The sequence below is a fragment of the Zonotrichia albicollis genome, chromosome Z (assembly GCF_047830755.1).
Source record: "Zonotrichia albicollis isolate bZonAlb1 chromosome Z, bZonAlb1.hap1, whole genome shotgun sequence".
In the NCBI taxonomy this organism is placed as follows: Eukaryota; Metazoa; Chordata; class Aves; order Passeriformes; family Passerellidae; genus Zonotrichia; species Zonotrichia albicollis.
The window spans coordinates 5,839,652-5,857,938 of record NC_133860.1 but is presented as its reverse complement, the minus strand read 5'-3'; the positions used below and the strand labels follow the sequence as shown (position 1 = coordinate 5,857,938).

The 18,287-nt window shown below is 45.5% G+C and overlaps 2 protein-coding genes across 3 annotated transcripts; both read right to left on the bottom strand.

Moving 5' to 3' along the window:
- Positions 1-1,325: 1,325 nt before the first annotated feature.
- LOC102061579 (large ribosomal subunit protein mL50) lies at positions 1,326-2,743 on the bottom strand. 2 transcript variants are annotated; one of them, XM_074532684.1, is made up of 2 exons: positions 2,612-2,743; positions 1,326-1,851 (listed from the first exon to the last, which is right to left on the bottom strand). In XM_074532684.1, the coding sequence occupies exons 1-2, from the start codon at positions 2,698-2,700 to the stop codon at positions 1,452-1,454; spliced, it is 489 nt and encodes a 162-aa protein (XP_074388785.1). In that variant the 5' UTR covers positions 2,701-2,743; the 3' UTR covers positions 1,326-1,451. The 2 variants fall into 2 exon arrangements, with proteins under 2 accessions (XP_074388785.1, XP_074388786.1); XM_074532685.1 differs by having other exon boundaries at positions 1,326-1,848; positions 2,612-2,737.
- Positions 2,744-10,067: 7,324 nt separating this feature from the next.
- On the bottom strand, positions 10,068-11,234 carry LOC102061411 (post-GPI attachment to proteins GalNAc transferase 4). Its single transcript, XM_005497931.4, is given in 4 exon segments — positions 10,068-10,165; positions 10,168-10,209; positions 10,212-10,802; positions 10,805-11,234. Coding segments are annotated over 4 exon segments (1,161 nt in total).
- Positions 11,235-18,287: the final 7,053 nt, after the last annotated feature.

The following is an 18,287-nucleotide window of genomic DNA, read 5'->3' as shown; positions in this document are numbered from 1 at the left end:
TAGAAATTGTCTGGGTGCTTAAGGAAAATGTATCCCTAATCCACAACTCAGGGATGTAAAGTTGTAAAGTCTTGGCAGCACGCTTACTTAGGCAAAACCATACTGCAATTATGCAGTGTTTTGATGCTTTCAATGAAAGTAAATATAAGGAAAAGCAGAAGTAAAACTCAACTGAATTGTGTGTTATAAAACCGACCAAACTTCATATTCTGGAAAGAAATCATAAATTTTGACATTGTTGAGTGTTTCAGTCCATGAGAGCTCTTGTTGACATATGGTAAGATATGAAACAGGTCAATTGAACAAATTTTCATATTTTGTTTGTTTTTTCCTTTTGAGAAAGGGAAATGGAAAGATCACAGCATCCTGAAGGCTAGCACAGACTAATCCTCATCAGTCCTGCTGGCAACTCCTTCAATTGCTTTGACACCCAGATTTGGGCCAACCAGGAACAGTACAAAGAAATCCAGGCAGGCAGACAGCTACAGTGCCATTCATCAGTCCTGGAAAAAACATTCCAGAGCTTGGCATCTGTGCTTCAGTGCTTGCCAAGCGCATCCCCAGAGTGGCCACACAGGCGTTTGGCTTTCACAGCAGTGAAACAGAAGGAAAGCAGAAGATATCTGTGAGCCACAGTGTGAGCAGTGGGAAGCACACTGCCATGGTCCTGAGAATCAGAAAGGTAAAAGCTTTGAAAGTCGTACGTTGGGGTAAGGACAGTTTAATACGGGAAGCAAAGGCTGCACACACAAGCAAAGCAAAATAAGGAATTAATACCCTGCTTCCCATGGCCAGGCTGGTGTTCAGCATCTCCAGCAGAGCAGGGTCCCACTGCACATCTCAGTGACTTGAAAGGACAAATGCCATCACTCCACATGTCCTCTGCTTCCTTCTTCCTCCATTGTTTTATACACTGAGCCTGATGCCATATGGTCTGGAATATCCCTTGGGTCAGTTTGGGTCACCTGTCCTGGCTGTGTCCCCTTCCATGTACCCCCCATCCCCTCAACTGTGTGGCAGGAAGAATAACAGGAAAGGCCTTGGCTTTGTGCAAGCCCTGCTCAGCAATAGCAAAAACATCTCTGTATTATCAGCCCTGAGTTCAGCACAGGTCAAAAATACAGCCCCATAACAGCCCCTGGGAACAAAATTAACTCCACTTCAGCCAAAACCAATACAGAGTTGCAGAGTAGAAACTGTGGAAATGGCCCCCTTGTTGATCCTCACTGGTTCCTGTCAGTGCCCAGCAGCAGGGCAAGGGCAGGGGCAGTGCCCATGCTGCCCCTCACAAGAACTGGTCTGCAGGGAAAAAAGAGCAGAGCAGGAACAGCCAAACCTGAGCACAGCTCAGTGAACCTTTATTACTGAAATTCACAGATCTCACCCCAGCCAGAAGGCTCTGCTGCTGCCCTGCAGCACCAGCCAGGCACAGGGATGCTGCATGGGGGGACTCACTGCTGCCAGATGATTTTCAGGTTCGGGGGCAGCTCTGCAGCTGTGAGTTCATCGATCTTGGTGCTGTCCTTCACGGGGGTGCGGTAGAAGCCCAGCACGTCCCCAGCGCAGCGCATGCGGTGCAGCTGCGAGTTGGGGACGGTATGTCCCAGCTCTGTGGCCAGCCGAGCCAGCAGGCGGTGCTTCAGCCTCTTATCCTGCAGGGGAGCCTGCTGCCAGTCCTCGGGAACAGAGGGCCCGAAGACCTCCCTGACATGGGACTCAAGGCAGCTCTGCAGGTTCTCAGGCGGAACGTAGCTCCGGCGGCGGGGCGGGGGGTGCATCAGGTTGGGCTTGCTCCTCTCCTCCTTCTCAGGAACTGCTCCGTCTGCTTCCACTTCTCTTTCCTCCTTCCTGCTGGCACCAAAACACATTCTCAGCCTCTGGCTACTCAAGACAGAATCAGAGCCTTTTTGTATTTGTGGTGTTTTAAACCACTCAATCCAGACATTCTACACATCCCATGGACTCATCAAGTCTATTGGCCAGAAGAAGGCACAGGCCTTCCCAAAGTGCTGCTCTGCACGCAGGCCGCCTCCGCAGAGCAATCACCCACCCACCTTCTATCATGGCTCTGAGTGAAAACAGAATTTTAACAAGACTAGTTACTTATTTTCTGTTACTGCTCCGTTTTCTAATTTGTTGTGAATAAAAAGCATATCAGAAAATAACTACAACTACAGAAGAAAATCACTGTCCATATGTAAAAAAAAAAAATCAGCCCTAGTTTCTAAGTAAAAAATTTTGCTTTCTCATATGCCCCAATATAGTCGACAACCCATGCGCGGTTTCACGCAAAATGTTACAAAGGAACTGTTTTTCATTCCCGCGAAATCCCTCACTTCCCACTCCTAATAAAAGCAGTAACAACTCTAATGGCTCCAGCCCTGCAGCACTGCACCCCCACCAGCAGTGCACCTCGGTGGGCTCTGCTTGCCCAGAGAACCTGTGGAGTCTCCTTCCCTAAGGACATTCCAAAGCCATAGACAAACCCTGAGGGCTTTGCTCAGGCGGTGCCGGGCTAAATGACCTCCAGAGACCCACGGCCTGGTGCAGGCCCAGCATGCGGACAAGGCCCGAAGCCACCCCCGGAAGCCACCCTGTGCCCTGCGGGTACCTGGGGCCGCCCCACAGCGCCCTGAGCCCCACGGGGCCGAGCCCCGGCCTCTGCCGCGCCGCCACCTGCAACGCCCGCACCGCCGCCATGCTGGGGGCGCGCCGGGCGCCTTCCGCTGCCACAGCGAGTGACGCATTTCTGCCGCGCCCCGCACAGCCTCATGGGAAATGTAGTCTGTCCCCTCAAGCCAGCCCCCTCGCTGAGAAACGGAATGTGTGGAAATTTCTTTAGGAAAAAGCGTTCTTTGCTGTTTGTTCTTTGTGCGCTTTCAGGCCTAATCAACAAGCAGGGAGATTCAATCAAGCTGACAACAAGCTGTAAGTGATGCCCGGGTGTTGAAAATTTGCAGTACCACAAAAGAATATGCTGAATTGTAAGGGACTCATCAGGACCATTGAGTCCCACTCCTGGCCGGCACAGCACCATTCCCAAAAGTCACACCATGTGCCTGAGGGTATCGTCCAAATGCTTCTTGAGCTCTATCAAGAGCTGGTGCCATTTCGGTGAATTCCTACTTGTTACACTGCTTTTTCTCACCGGAAAATCTAGCATGGAAACATACTTTCCAGATGGTATATGGAAAAGCAATATGATGCTACAGTATCAGGCTAAATGAAGGAGCAAGTTCTGATGTCCTGTAACAAAATGTGCTTGTGAAAATCATAGTTGTCAGATCAAAGGTCCACATTGAGGTGCACAGCTGCAAGACAATTTCCCCAAAATTCCACATAACCACCCATATTGCAATGACATGCAAACTTCTCTGTTGTGATGCCTGAAAGAGAAGCTGGAAATAAAAGCACATGTGTCTATAGAGCAGGTATTTGTTTATTGCAATACTGGAGGTGAGGGGGATTTCTCCTCCTAACTCACCCACCTGTGTCAAGTACTGTGGTATATTTATACAGTAACTGTTGCTTAGTGTTACTGTGTCACTAAAACATCATCGTATACATGCCAGAACTAATTGACACAGCGTGATCTGAGGGTTCTAAATAGTTGTTTTGCACTGCGCTTGCACCTCCCCACTTTCGGGGTCATTTCAGCTTTGTCTTTGGAACATGCACAATTATGCTGTTCCTTGGTCTGTCTGGTTTTAACTGGCCTAAATTCTTTGTTTTGCGGCTAATTGACTTTGCACTTGCCAATTTTTCATTAGTACTATACTTATCTGTCTCTGAAACTATCCATGGGGTGAGCTTTTTTCCTTTTTTTTTTTTGTCCATTCAGTATTAAGCAACTAGATAACCATATACTAGCCATTACATGGTATAAAACATTATTTATATCCGGTTATATAGATATAAAAGTTATGACTCAGGTTATATAGGTATGAAAAGCTGTGATTCATGTTATATTGGTTTCAGGTGATATAGATGTATAGAAAGTTATGATTTAGGTTATATTGATAGCAGGTTATATAGATACATCAGGTTATATGAGTATCTTATAACTCAAGATAAATAAGCACCTTGTAACTTTGATCTAAGTTATATAGGCATCAGTTGCTTAGCAGAATTTTTTAGTGAAAAATACTGATGCTGTATAAATGATGTATCAGCATTGCAGTTTATATGAATCCACACTACAATCATTCACCAACTCTAGGCCTATAGGTTTGATTATTTGCTTTAATTTCTTCCTCCCCATTCTGCAGGCCAGTACTCCTGGGGGGAAGTATAGCACAAGGACTGCTGGACAAGCGTCATACCCTCAGCAACATCACCCTCTGCAACCTTGGACATTGGCACATTTTTACCAGAGAGACCCAGTGTTTGCCTGCAGAATGACGTCATTTCTCCATTTGTTTGGCTGCTGCAGTGACCCTTTGGCCTTGACAAGGACAGGTGAGACCCTGATTTCTCTCTCCACAACACTGTCTTTCTCCTTGAGCCTCCCTTGTGCAGCTGCATGCCAAGGTCAGTGCTTGTAGGAAACCTGAGGAGCCTGCCAGGCTGCCAGTCAGCAGAGAAACCTCTGAAGGAGCTGACAGTGCAGTCCAGTCAAAGGCCTTGTGCTTCTGCTCCTCTGTTTTCTTCCATGCTGCCCCACCTGATCCATGGTTTTTTTTGCTGAAGGAAGATGTGGCACATGACATGGGCATAAAGCCTTCCCTGCTTTAAAGTGTTTGCTTTACATTCCATTTCTCCCATCCTAGCAGAGAGACAAACCCCATGGTGTATTAAAGTTTCTCCACCAGAACAGAAGCACATAATATAGATTAAAAATATTTAAAATTAAATTTCTTATCTAAGACCCTCTTGAGACCAAGAAGGTGCCATAATGGTGGTCTTCTTCCTCAAAGTCAGTCAGTTTGAGTCCTTTTATTCCTGCTTTGTTTAGAAGCTGATGTAGGAAGGAAGTTCTTGGAAGTGTTTTATTCTTGATGTCATCTGCAATATGGCCTCATGGGCCATTAGAGAAAATCTGTGGGAGTCTTCTTGAAAAAAACCAGTGTCAGACATTTAGACACTTTAAATAATCCCCTGCAACCCACCTTGCATTCTTAACCCTTCAGAAGTACATAAATGTATTTCCAGGTGGATAATAGCTGGTGTGTGCCTTTCCAGGCCTTCCAACCCTTCAATCCAGCACTCCAAGCACAGGATTACAGGTCCTCACAGAATATTTGAGGACATAGAGGTAAAAAGGTGAATGGATATGATCTTTTTCACTTAATTAGGAATGGGAGTATTTTCAAGTCAGAAAATGGATTGAAGGATCATAGTAGATGATGTCACTGTTAGTATGCAGACCCATCACACTGACCATGCTGTGCAGAAATAACAGTGATATTAAAATTACACTGGAAAAGAGTACATACTTCCATCACACATAATCATACTTTGGGGGTACTTGTGCCTCTAAAAAATATCTTACAGTGGTTTTGTGTGTCCTTAAACAATTAAAGGAATAAACTTGCATCATGAGGGGAATGCAGTGCACTTATTACATTCAACCAAACCACTAACCCAACATTTTGTTTTAAAAAAAGCAAAAAGGTAAACACTTGGCTTCTATAAAGGGAAACATTTAATTACTTATTATCTCTTTATCTGAGCAGTACATGATCCCTCCAAAAAAGCACAATTAGGTAGGTGCTGCATGTTAATATTTGCATTAAGTTTGCAAAATACAAACCACAGCAGATGTCTGAACTGGACAAACTTGCTGAAAGGACCATTTGTAGATGTGGCTTCTGTCCATATCACTGGACACCAAGGCAGAAATTCAAAGAGAAGACAGGCACAGCTGCCCAGAGGCTTAGAAACAGAACAATTAAATGTAACTCTTCATCAACATTTAAAAATCACTATTGTTCCTAGCTTCCATGTTGGTTCTGCCAACATGGCATTTCTAGCTTGTCATGAAGAACAAAGTCATGGGAGAGGACACTGATGTTGTTGACCCTTAGCCTGTAGGTACATGGATAAACTGGCTGATGGGGTGGATTCTCTCAAAGCTGTCAGGACAGATCATCAGTGGAAATGAAGTTACTCCAGAATGGAGGCATGCAGTGAAGAAGCACAGACCATGGAGTACCTAATACTCCATGCATTTTTGGCAGGTTTGTGTTTTACTGAAGCTTATTCAGAGCCACATGTTAGGCCCTGCCATCTGCTGAATTCAGATACAATGTCTGTAAAGCTGTCGTGAAAATACACAAAATGAAACTCTGACTTTGGGAGAGAAACTGCCAATGCCTTTGTAACTACAATTGTCTCTCACAGAAAATTACCTTATTTTGTGAAATATGTACCCTCTGTGTACAAAAGTAAGCCAAGGTCAAATCCAGCACTGAGAGCTTTGATATTACCTCAGGTCCCTGTTAAAATGCCTCAATTTTGATTGGAGAAGGGCCTGAGAAATCTGGTCTAGTAAGACCTGCTTCGAGTGGGGTTGGATCAAAATTATAAAATCTGTGCCATTGCATGAACGCGGGAGTATCCTTCTTTGTCAAATATGGTAAGGAAAGATGGATCTGCCAATCAGGAAAACAAACAGTGGGACATAGAAAGAAGAGACTATTAATAGATTTTTTATAGAAAGGTTGTTTATTTTGTAGGAAGTTTTCTTGTAAATAACTTCATTTTAAAAAAAATTTGGCCTGCATCCAGACAAATTGCTGCTGAAATACCCAATCTGGTGATTCACAGCTCCTCACCACAGGAAGGAAGGCTTTTCTCTCTTCAAATTCAGTGCCTTCTGACTACGACATTGATGCCTACTGGAGCTAGAAAATCTTCTTGGGCTTCTGATCTAGTACAGACCTGTCAGTTTATGCCCTGTGCTCTGCCTGCGTCATGCTTACATTGGACATGCTTTGGAAACAAATGTAGTTTTTGTTTAAGTTAATAACTCCCCCTGAACTATCTTGGACAGTAAAGCCTTGGGTCCTGCTGATGGCGCATCAAGAAAGACTCCTCTTGTGCAAGCAGCAGCTGTTGCATTGAAGAAGTCTCCGAACTATTGGGAACGAACCAATACCCAAGCAAATCCATACTGTTTGTTTCAAAAATAGTCACTAAGCTTGTTTTAAAGTGAAAGAAATGAAGCTCTTAAGGCCACATTTCAGGGAGTTAATACCATGCTTTGAGCTTCTGTAGTCTGAGATGGTGCAGCTCAACTCTGCTCCCCTCACAGAAAAGAGAGGGAAAAGGCTTTTGGGTGCTTGGATACTGCATTTTTAGCCTGAACTGCAGAACAAAATCCAACAGGAATTAAGAATTCACTGTAGCCTCCCATTCTTTGTTCTGAGGGTGACATGCACTTCTCTGACTTCTAATTTCTAGTAAAACATGCAGCACAGAAAAGAAAAAGAAGACTCAATCTGCTTCTGGGAGATTGGAAGGCAGCCGCAGGAGCCCTTTCCTGGGATGCTCCATTGGCAGGGTGGGCACTGTGCAAGTACCTGAGTAACTCAGAACAACTTCCTGAGGCTCAGCAAAGCAGCACCTCTGTTGTGAAGGTGAGTTGTGTACTTTAGGAAATTGTCCCAGAAGGGCATAAAGAATTTCTTAACCTGCTTCTTGCACAAAGGGGTTTGTTCTCACCTGGTTTATCTAAAACTCTCACACTGGAAAGTTCAAGCCCTGGGCCCTTTGCACATTGTTTGGTCTCACAGTCAAATTCTGTCACCTCTTATGCCATGAAAATTGTCTTCTGGTTTAGAAGGGACGCCTCAAATTTATATTCTTAATTTTCAGCTACGAGGCTCAGTGAAATTATTGACCTCTCCTGGACTTTTGAAACGTCAAATTAAGTACTACTGGACAAACAGGAAAATAACTTTGAGATAAATGGATAAATCATTTCCTCACAAGATAACATTTATTATCTGGATACAGCTTCTTGCTTGCTTGCTTGCTTGCTTGCTTGCTTGCTTGCTTGTTTTCCCCTCTTCCTTTTTTCATTGTCTGTCCCATTTCTTGCTGTGAGATTTTCCTTGTAAGAATGAATATGAATGGAAAGAACAGAGCACTGTCCTGGATTTTTACAGTACAAGGACATTAAAGAGAGAAAAGCAAGCACTGAAACATTCATAGCTGAAGATCCAGAAACCAGTTGTATCAGCAGGCACTTGGTGGAATAAATACACAGTGACACTCAAATCCTGACACCCAAACCCCACAAATCTCTTCACTGGCCGTGAAGCCAGAGGAGAGATTTGCCCACCTGCCACTGTGTGACTGCCCTGGCATCTCCAGGGCTTCCAGTGGCTGGGAACAAAATGTGGTTTTGCCTGTGCCATTTTCCTGGTGTCTTTTGCCAGGAGGCCTAAAGGCCAGGCCTTTGGAATGGCATGGAACCCATAAGCAGTTTTTACGCCCTCTAATTTCCAAAGATATTCTGAAGGTATCCAGCTGATTAGTGGAGAGCAAAGCACTGCTGTGATGCTGTTTCTCAGCTAACCTGCACTGTGCCTTTGTGCTGTGTAACTGGTGCCCACCGTGCTGATAGAGGGAGGGTTGCCATTTTCTTTGGTTTCGTCTCTCAAGAGCTTTAGGTATTTCTCACCTACAATCAGACTTGTTAAGAGCTTAAGGCATAAGTCACCTGGGAGAGAGCTGGGACAAGAAAATTCAAAGCAGACCCCATCCATAACCAAAAAGAAAAAAAAAACAAATAACCCCCACTGATTAAATTCAACAAAAAATATTTTCTTGGTTCATTCCAAAGCAAGGAATATGGTTTTTAAAATAGTTCCACCAGATGCCACCTCAAAATGAATTTGATTCCAAGCTAACTAAAGCCAAAGTATTCATCAGATATACCCAATTTTTGCCTGCTTTTATTCAGTATGAGGTCTCTTGTCTGTTGCAAGGTTTTCTATTTAACTGTGCCCATAGCCCTGGTGGAAAGTACTTCTACCAGATGCCTAACAACCAGGAGACTGGTCACTGTCAGAGTGGCCCCTTGATGTGCTGTGCTATTGTTGCTTGCTCTTGTGAACAGCTGTCTTTGTTTCCCACCATCATTTTGCTTTCTGCCAGGAGTAGTGAATGAACCACTCCAGCTGAGCTGTGAATTACAGCCCCAGAATGAACAAGGATCCTGCACAACAGCACCTGATTGAATCTTTCCTTTGCCTCTGTGCTGATGGAAAGTCAAGGTAAATTCATGTTGAATGTATAAGTTCGCTCAATGGCTGACAAGACCTCTTTTAATGGATACAGAACAATGAGTGATGATCCTGACCAACACAGCAAACATTGTGTACAATGTGTGTCGTGTATCAATGAAAATGTGCCTTTGGAGCCCATCTGTGTGGCATCAGTGGCTGTGATTCTGTTTTCCTATCCCTACTCTAAGAGGTGACCTTTAATGAAGCAGCAGAGGTTTTGTTTTTAAGAGCCTCTGGTTGAAGGAGAAGAAGTGGGAATGGTGGAGGCACAGATAGGGAGACAGTAACTAAAGAGACTTCAAAACTTTGAAGTATCTAGGCAGAATTTGTGGGAAAGTTCCAGCAACGACTTCTGCTTTTGATGGGTCTGCTCAAAACCACAGCTTTGGAACGGAGACAGGTCACAGATAAGACCTTAGTAAGGATGGGGAAATAAGGCCTTCCCCTCATCATTAGCTTAAATTTGAAACATTCACTTCGTCCAACATTGCTGCTGCCCTAAGGTGAGGATTTTTGTAACCACTGTCCAGGAAGAGTAGGCAGGAAAGCTGTGCATGTTGGTGTGAGAGCTTTTTTTTTGGAATGGCTAAGGAGAGTAAGCTGGAATCCTTCACTTCCCTCCCAGGTGCTGCATGGTGATGCATTAATTCCAAGATCATATTAAATAGGGTCTCCATGAACAAAAGCTGATTTTTTAAGAAAACTTGTACTTTTAGAGAGAATTAGTTTTGTCCATGCGAAGACAAGCAGCATAGACTCCGAGTTTGCACACTATCCCTCTGCCCCATGGCGAGTGCGCTGGGTGTTGTTGTGCAGCAAGGCAGGAGCAGCTCACAGCAGTTTCGGGTCGCTGTTCAGTCAGAGGCTGGAGTACATCCTCACGTGCTGCACCAGGTTGGGCTCCACCATGAAAGCGTTCTCACCCTGCCCCGCAGCAGCGAGTAGAGGGCGATGTCCTTGGCAAAGCCCTGCAGCAGCGCAGCCCCCACAGGTATCCCAAGGCCCGGCAGGCAGAGGCAGTGGGGAAGAGCATGGCGGGCGTGCAGCACTTGCTGGCTGGTGCCACGTTGTAGAGCGCGGGGTGCAGGCAGTGCAGCTCCAGCCCGTAGTGCTGCCTCACCAGCTCTGAGAGCGCCATGCTATACAGAGTGAAGAATGCCACCAGGCACCAGCTGGGGCCCGCCCGCCCCACAGCCCGGCAGTACACGCAGCTCAGCACCAGCCCCAGGAACATGCCCAGGCCCAGCCCCTCCAGGATCCTCATGGGCTCAGGGTTGATGTAGTGCTGGAGCCTCTCGGGACAGTACAGCTTGAAGTAGAGAGCGTCTCTGAGGTAGGGCTTGGAGAACTGGGCCGAGAAGAGGTGCTGCAAGACAGAAAATATCTCCTCCTCTGGCACAGCATCATCTTCCATGAGGAGGATGTACTCTGGGCTGTACATCAACAGTGACTGCTCCAGGCAGAAAATGTAGTCCTGCTTCTCCTTCTCAAACTGGTTCAGGCCGGGGTCAGGATTCTCTCCCCTTCTGTCATGACTGACCGTAGGAAAGAGGCTGCTCAGCAGCTGGGGTCCGCCTCCACATTACTGAGGAGCATGCAGTGGCTCTGGCAACTCGCCCCACATTTCTGGAGGAGGCAGTGGAAATGGGAGGCCACTTGCAAGACGTAGTGGAAATCATTCTGCCTCTGCACAGTGATAATGGTGGTCAGCAGCAAGGGCTGGAAGGCGTCGCTGCCGGAGGCCTTGGAGGCATTTGGCATCTGCATCTTCTCAAAGTAATGGAGAGCATCCTGGCCCTCCCGCTGGTTCTGTTCCAGGAACTCCTGGCTCATGGTGTTCAGGTGCCAGCACCTCAGGTACAAGTAAGGCTGCAGGAGCCGGTGGCAGATCAAAGGTGCCAGCACACCAAAAGTCACCACAGTCAGGGTGAGGAGATGAATGAAAGGGCTGGACCAATGGCACCACTTCCCACAGAGCTGCCAGGCTCAGTGGAACATAACTACTGCAGAAAGAGAGCACTCCTGCACTGCTCATGCCCTCAGTCCTTTACCTCCAATGTATCCTTCTCCCTGGACTGCAGGATACCACTGGGGCCATTGCTACCAAACCTGCACAGGTTGTCCAAGGCTAGAAAGGAAGAAAAAAGCATGGTTAGTGAAATAGGAACTGACAGAGAAAATAGAAAGCAGGGGACTAGTCTCTGGGTAAGCTAAAATACAAGGCCCCTGTGGAATCCTGTATGGCGAAGGCATCACAGAATAGTCCTGGGACATTGAGGACAGATGAGCCAAAATTAATTTCCAGCAAAGGACCCCTAAGGCTTTTTTAGCACATCGGAACTCTGATCTAACCAAGTTCGAAAGGACTTAGTGTGTTTGTTACTGTGCTTCAAACATGTAACAACAGGCAAGGTGGATGCAGGATACATGGAAATCCCTTTCTGTTAAAGGTTAGGTACCCCTCTCTGGTGACAGTGACATAATAATGTTTAGATCTGTCCTGGTTTAGGACAAATTAGGGGAAATCTCCAAAAGGGAGCCTCCCAAAACAAAACAAACCTCCAACCACCCCTCCCCCAACACCGGGTTCGGGAAGGAATTTCTCGGAGGAGCAAAGTGGAAAACAAAACCTATTTATTTACAAGTAACAAAAGAACACTCCCCAACAAGAAAAGAAAAGAGACCAGACTGTGTTGTGAAGGGTGCTGAGCTTCTCTCGCAGGCTCTGGGTGTCCTGGAGCTCTCAGGTCAGGTCCGGAGCCGGTCCAGTATCTTCAGGGGAAGGAAAGAAAAAGGGAACAAAAGAAAAGGAAAAGAAATAAACAGCGCAAAAAACAGAAAGCAAGCAAGCAAGCGGCTAGCCAAGCCAAGCAGCCAAAAGCGAAAGTGCCTGGTCACACACTCCCTCCTCTCTTCCCCGCCCCGCCGCAGCAAGGCGGCCGGGGGCGGGGGGGGGGGAGAGAAAAGACACAGCTGCCAGACACAACACACGATATTGGGATAAAGGCTGTCACCCCACGACAAGATCACAGCCACAAAGCAAAGCCAGAATTCTTGTATCTTAGTCTAGCACATATAGGAGAGACAAACTTTTACCTCTTTGGCGACATACCTGCTTCCCTGTTGCTGTTCACACACTTCCAAAGGTGTTTTTTTTTTCCACTCTCCTCCCCAAAGTCTGAAGCATGGGTCTATGTATGCTAAGGATAATGTGTGTGCCTGTTTCTCTCAGATGTGTCCTCCTTATTAGACTCTGTGAAATACTTGGGCACAGCAACATGAACATGTAATTAAGCCACTGACTCCCACTTCTTATTTAAAAGAATGCAATTTAAAAGTACATGCCTTGAATTTTAAACTGAAACATTTCTATAAATATATAATATTTTTGTACGCACATACACGCACACTCACTTTAAGCAAACCTTCACCTTCACACAAGCTAGAGTTTGCCATATTTGCCTTTTCTGTTCTGTTTCTTTGGCTGCCCTGAACACCTCACAGCCTGGCTTTCAGAAGCTTACACAAAAATTTGGGCAATTAGACTTTTCACATGAATTCCCTTATGTCACTAATCTTGCTTTTAACCTGCTGGATTGTTCCTGGAAAAAAATGTTCCCTTTATGTTTCAAAGCTGCAAAATTTTAGATTCCTCCAGAATATAAGAGAGACCATCTGCCTTCTCCTTCTTGCACCATGAGACAGAGACACAACTATTCCTGTACAATTATATTATTAAATGGCTCTTTTTGGCCTATCTACACTTCTTCGCAGTGTCAGTGGGAAAAGCCATTTCTTTCCTAACATTAAAACAGCTGGATGAAGTAATTTGGTCAGAGCCATTGAGTCATCTCTGTACAAAGGGATGAAAGAGGGAAACAAAGGCAGGCTCTTGGAAAATGTCGTGGAAATGTCATGGGCTGTCACAGTCCCAGCTTGGCCATAGCAGTAGTGGGAGTAATGGTGCTCACACAAATGGTACTTTACACTTTTGAACCTACAGCAGCACCCAAGCTGAAACCTTTGTGTGAAAAGCTTTTCTACACCCCAGCCTAACACCATGCAGAAGAGCTGCCAGCTCAGGACCAGCTCCCCTGCTGATGAACCCTCTCTGGCAGAGACAAGGCCTTTGTGGTGCTGTGACAAATGTCCTGCTCGAATCTGAGGAAGTCAATGGAAGCTTTCCAAGGAGCCATAGAGAGATCTCCTGTAACATATGGGCATGCTGACAGGGACTGTACAGATATCCTCAAATTCCAAAACCTGAGGTCCCTGCCAAGAACTGATCCCTATTACTGGGCCAGATGGCCAGCTTTTCTCATCTGCAATTCCTCTTATTCTCTGACAGCTTTTAGTAGGTCAATTGCCAGATAATATTCCTGCAATGTGTCAGGCCTCCTTTGACAACACCAGTGTCCAGCAGAAGCCAAGCATCCACAGATCTGATTGCTGCACTTCCATGCCAAACTGGGAGCTGGGCTCCCCAGAAAATACAACCATCCCAGCAATAGCTGTGCTACTAAAAATGTTCAGAGGAACCTTAATGGTAAGAGACCAGTAGTTATTTGATTCCATTTTACTGGCAGGTACCAAATATACCTCTCACCTCCTCAAGCACTGCTGAAAGCAATTGTTCTTTGCTTGTTTGTAGATGATGAGTGGCATCTATCATCTTATCATCAGATAAGCCAGGAAGAGATCAAGGCTGCTGCACTTAAGCTCTCGGCTCCCTTAGAACTTTTGTTTCTTATGGTCTGTGTACTGTAGATGTAACACTGTCACAGTTAACAGATTAATGACAGCTTGAAGCGTAAGAGAAGTGGCTAGAGAGGTGCAGAGGACCTGGCCATTTGCAAAAATGATGTGGTGCATGAGATAGAAATTGAAGGCACTGCTGTCTGTTTTGATCTGCCATTCCTCAAGGCCTGTCAGTGAAGGTACAGACCTCTTCTGTCCAAGGAGATGGAATTTAAGCACTATTGGAAAAGTAAAAATGCACAAATATTCAGGGTGTAACCGTGACCAATTAGGTAACTAATGGTCACGGTTACAGGAAACTGCAGAGTTAAAACTTGAATGTATATTTTGTCATAGGCTGGCTTGTTTTTCTCATCAGAGTGTAGTTCACTTTTACAGGTTGTTCATAAATCCCTGGAGATCCATGAAGCACAGTTTGAAAGCTAATGAACTAAGAAATGAGGGACACAGCTGTGGCAGGTGAATGACACTTTCCCCGTTTTGTTTGAACTAAAAGGATAAGACTATGCTACCAGTAAAGGGGCTGTGAACTCAATATATATTCACTACAGATATTTCCCCAACTTCTGTCTTGTTTCTCATGTTTATTGATTTTCCTCTGTCCCATAACATGCACAGCCATTTCACCTGGCTGCCTCCCTGCAGGGCAATCCCGTGAGAAAGCAGTGCTCCCTCTGCTGCTACCCAGCAGTCAGATCAGATGGAACTGGGAGTGGAGAGCAGCCTGAGAAGAGATCTGCAAGGTAATAGCTAAACACAGAGACTTAAGGCAATGACTTTGGAGAGCCGTCTGTGATTTTGGTAGGTGTGACAGGGGGTTGAGGTGCCCCAAGAGAACCAGGGCTTGTGATCACAAGAGTCTGTCTGTCTATAGAGGGACTCATCCACTTGGTCATCCTGGTGCAGTGGCCTGTAGCAAACCCCCATAATAAAGTCACCTGTCCTTGTCTTCCCTTAATCCTGATTCATCATCTGTTGGACAGCTCCTCATCCAACGCTGGGCAGAGCTCCATTCACTCCAGCTGGTCACTGGCATAGAGAGTGACCCCTCCTTATCTCCCCCACCTGCCCTTGCTAAAGATTCTGTACCCTTCCATTCCACCACTGCAGTTTCAGGATCCACCCCAGCACATTGCCATGATGCCAAGGAGCTGCCAGCCCTGCAGGTGCGCCTGTGACTCCAGCTTCCCATATTCATTCCTCATGCCATGGCACAGAGGCAGGTAAGTTGGACTCTGATGAAGGCAAAGTAGTGGCTGGAGTGGCTGGAATTCCTTTGTGCTGCCATTCAGGTGCCCTCCTGCTGATCTGTGATCCCTCCCCATATTCTGGGCCTCTCTTGCTAGCCCTGGCTTTAAACTGAAATGCCTGAAGTTCCCATCCCACAGCAGGTTTAAATTAAGGCCCTTAACAACTTGGTGAGTCTGTCACTGAAATTCCCTCTCTGTGTCAAAGGACCCCAGCAGTCCCAACAGGTTTCTGCAAGTACCTCCTATGGTCCAAGCTGCATCCCTGGCTGTGGCACCAATCCTGTGACCATTTGTTGTTTTGCCAGATTTCAAATCCCCTTCCCTTTGACTGGAAAGGCTGGAGGAAAAGCTACCTGTGTTCCAGAAGATGATAAAGGGATTTGAACATCTCTCATGTAAGGAAAGGCTGAGGGAGATGGGGCTGCTCAGCCTCAAGAAGAGACGGCTGAGAGGGAACCTGATCCATGTCTGTCAGTTTCTCCAGGGAGAGGTTGGGGGAGGGGCCTGGGGGATGGATGGGGATGGACATGGGGTCCAGCAGTGGGACAAGAGGAACAGGCAGGAGCTGATCTCTGGCAAGCTCCACCTGAATGTAAGGAAGAATGTCTTCCCTGTGCAATGACTGGGCACTGAACAGATTGCCCAGAGATGTTGTGGAGTTTCCCTCATTGAAGACATTTCAGAACCTGGGCACAATCCTGCAATGTGTCCTGGAATGACCCTGCTGGAGGAGGGACTTGGAACTCACTGTGGTTCCTTCCAAGCTGTCTCATTCTGTGACTGTGCCAGGCCTGTCTTCCCAGGAATTCAGGTGTCTAGGCCATGTTTTACAGGAGCTAAAGGTACCCACCTGAGCTGGGATTAGACAAAACTGGAGCTGCAACAGCCTCACCCCTGCACCTATACAAAAGAGGTGTTGGCTCCCTCAGTCCCTGTGGGCTGTGGATTCGTGTGACCCCTGCAAGCCCACCAAGCTCTCCTGTGTGGCCGGGTGGAAATCTCCCCGTGAGCTGGGACATTGCTCAAGGATACTCCTGGAGGCTAAGACCACCTTACCCAACACCTGATGTCTATAATGAGGTAACACATTTTACATTTAGCGTAAATGTATATTGTAGGCTCATGACATTTATATATCCAGCTACAGCTTTAGATGTAGAAGTGTAGTAAGTAGCAGAGTCTAATCACTGTTTAAATCATTGTTGAAATCAGAAACTTAAACATGGTTCAATTAATTACCATTTAGTTACAGCTTAATTATTAATTATTGTTAAATCACCATTAAATTATAATTGAATTATTCTTTAATCACAATCTGCATTTTTTTATCATTAAGTATAATTTGATTATTATCTAATCATTAATAACACCTTTTTGTTATTCCCACAATTATGAATTATCTTAAAAATTCACCTGTGCCAGTAGAGTTGCGGGTGTAAGAATGCAGGGAGAGAAAAGGAAACAGATGTGGTGATGGCTGCTAACACTGCAGATGTTGTAGTTTTGCTGTTATTTATGACATAAATAAAGCACAGGAATAAGGAAACAGAATATTTGTGAACAAAGGTCTTTGATGACAAACCTGTAAATTTCCAGTTGGGACCGGCCTATTTAACAATCAAAATGCAAAACTGTACAAGACAACAGCCAGAGTATTCTGATTCAAACTCTGTTTGAAAGAAAAATGTGTCATCATATTGATAAAAAGCATTCCTCTTTGAAGAGACTCTCTACTATTGCTAAACTATTGATTTCCCTGTATTCACCACTTTTGCCTGAGAAATATACACGCTCTTCCTCCCCTCCTCCCACAGCGCAAGAACCAGAGTGTTTATGCTGCATAGGAAGGTGTGGTTAATGGAATGCCCTGGTTCTGGGAGATCCTGGTGATCTGCTTGAGCCCCAAGGGGAGAAAATGAGGTAAATGCAGAAGCTGAAAAATAATCTGTGGTACAATTAGTAATGCCCTTGTTGGACAGACAAGAAATCAGCAGATTTCACATGTGCAGGAGGGTGTTCCTTCTGACTTTTGTGCTTGCAAATGCTTGCTGAACCTGATGTGCCCTAATGGTTGTAATAAATTATTTTCTCAGTGACTGCAGGGGAGAAGCCAGACCAGGAACCTGTAGTGTACATAAGCATCGTTTCATGTTTTGCTGCATCACAGCAAATCCACATCTGTGGTCACTTGTGAGGTGACCATCAATGCCACACACTCGGGGTTTACCCAGTATAGCAGCTCATCTGGGGTCTCACCAAGTGATGAATTTCCTCACTCAGAGTCACCAACTGTGAGGTGTTCACAGGGGTTTTCAGATGAGGCAAGGATTTGACTCCATGTTTCAGAAGTCTTGATTTATTATTTTATGATATATATTACATTAAAACTATACTAAAAGAATAGAAGAAAATATTTCATCTCAGAAGGCTAGCTAAGCTAAGAATAGAATCAGCAAGAATCATAATAAAAACAGCAGTCTCAGACTCTCTCTGAGACAGCTGTGCTGTGATTTGCCATCAATTATAAACATCCAAGATGGGCCAACCAAAGATCCACCTGTTTCATTCCACAGCAGCAGATAACCATTATTTACATTTTGTCCCTGAGGCCTCTCAGCTTCTCAGGAGGAAAAAAAATCCTAAGGAAAGGATTTTACATTAAAAATGTCTGCAACACAGTTGGTCTGCTATTTTGTTTTTCCTAGTCACTGGTTGCCTGAAAATGTCACTTTTTCTCTTTATTATCTTAGGCTGGCTGCTTCTTGTGTTCTTGGGCCCATTTGTCCAACCTCTTTCCTTGAGCCTACAACCTGCAATCCCTTTCTTCATCTGCCACTGACAGCACCTGGAGTTGATTGGCAAAAGCTCTTCTGTTCCCACCTTTGGATGAATCTGTGCTCTGCTATTTCCTCAGGAGATTCCAGGCACACAAAATCTTTCACAAAAGAGAGGATTTCCCTCTGCCCTCCAGGGCAGAGCCTTCTGCTCAAGACAACATCAGGTTCAGCAACAGGTGAGAGAGAGATCAGTTTGCAGACCATCT

Bases quoted from the DNA above. Each gene is read 5' to 3' on its own strand.
- LOC102061579 (XM_074532684.1), bottom strand. From the start codon at position 2,700: ATGGCGGCGGTGCGGGCGTTGCAGGTGGCGGCGCGGCAGAGGCCGGGG. The intron at 1,852-2,611 runs GTACCCGCAGGG...TTTTGGTGCCAG, and splicing joins GCGCTGTGGGGCGGCCCCAG to CAGGAAGGAGGAAAGAGAAG.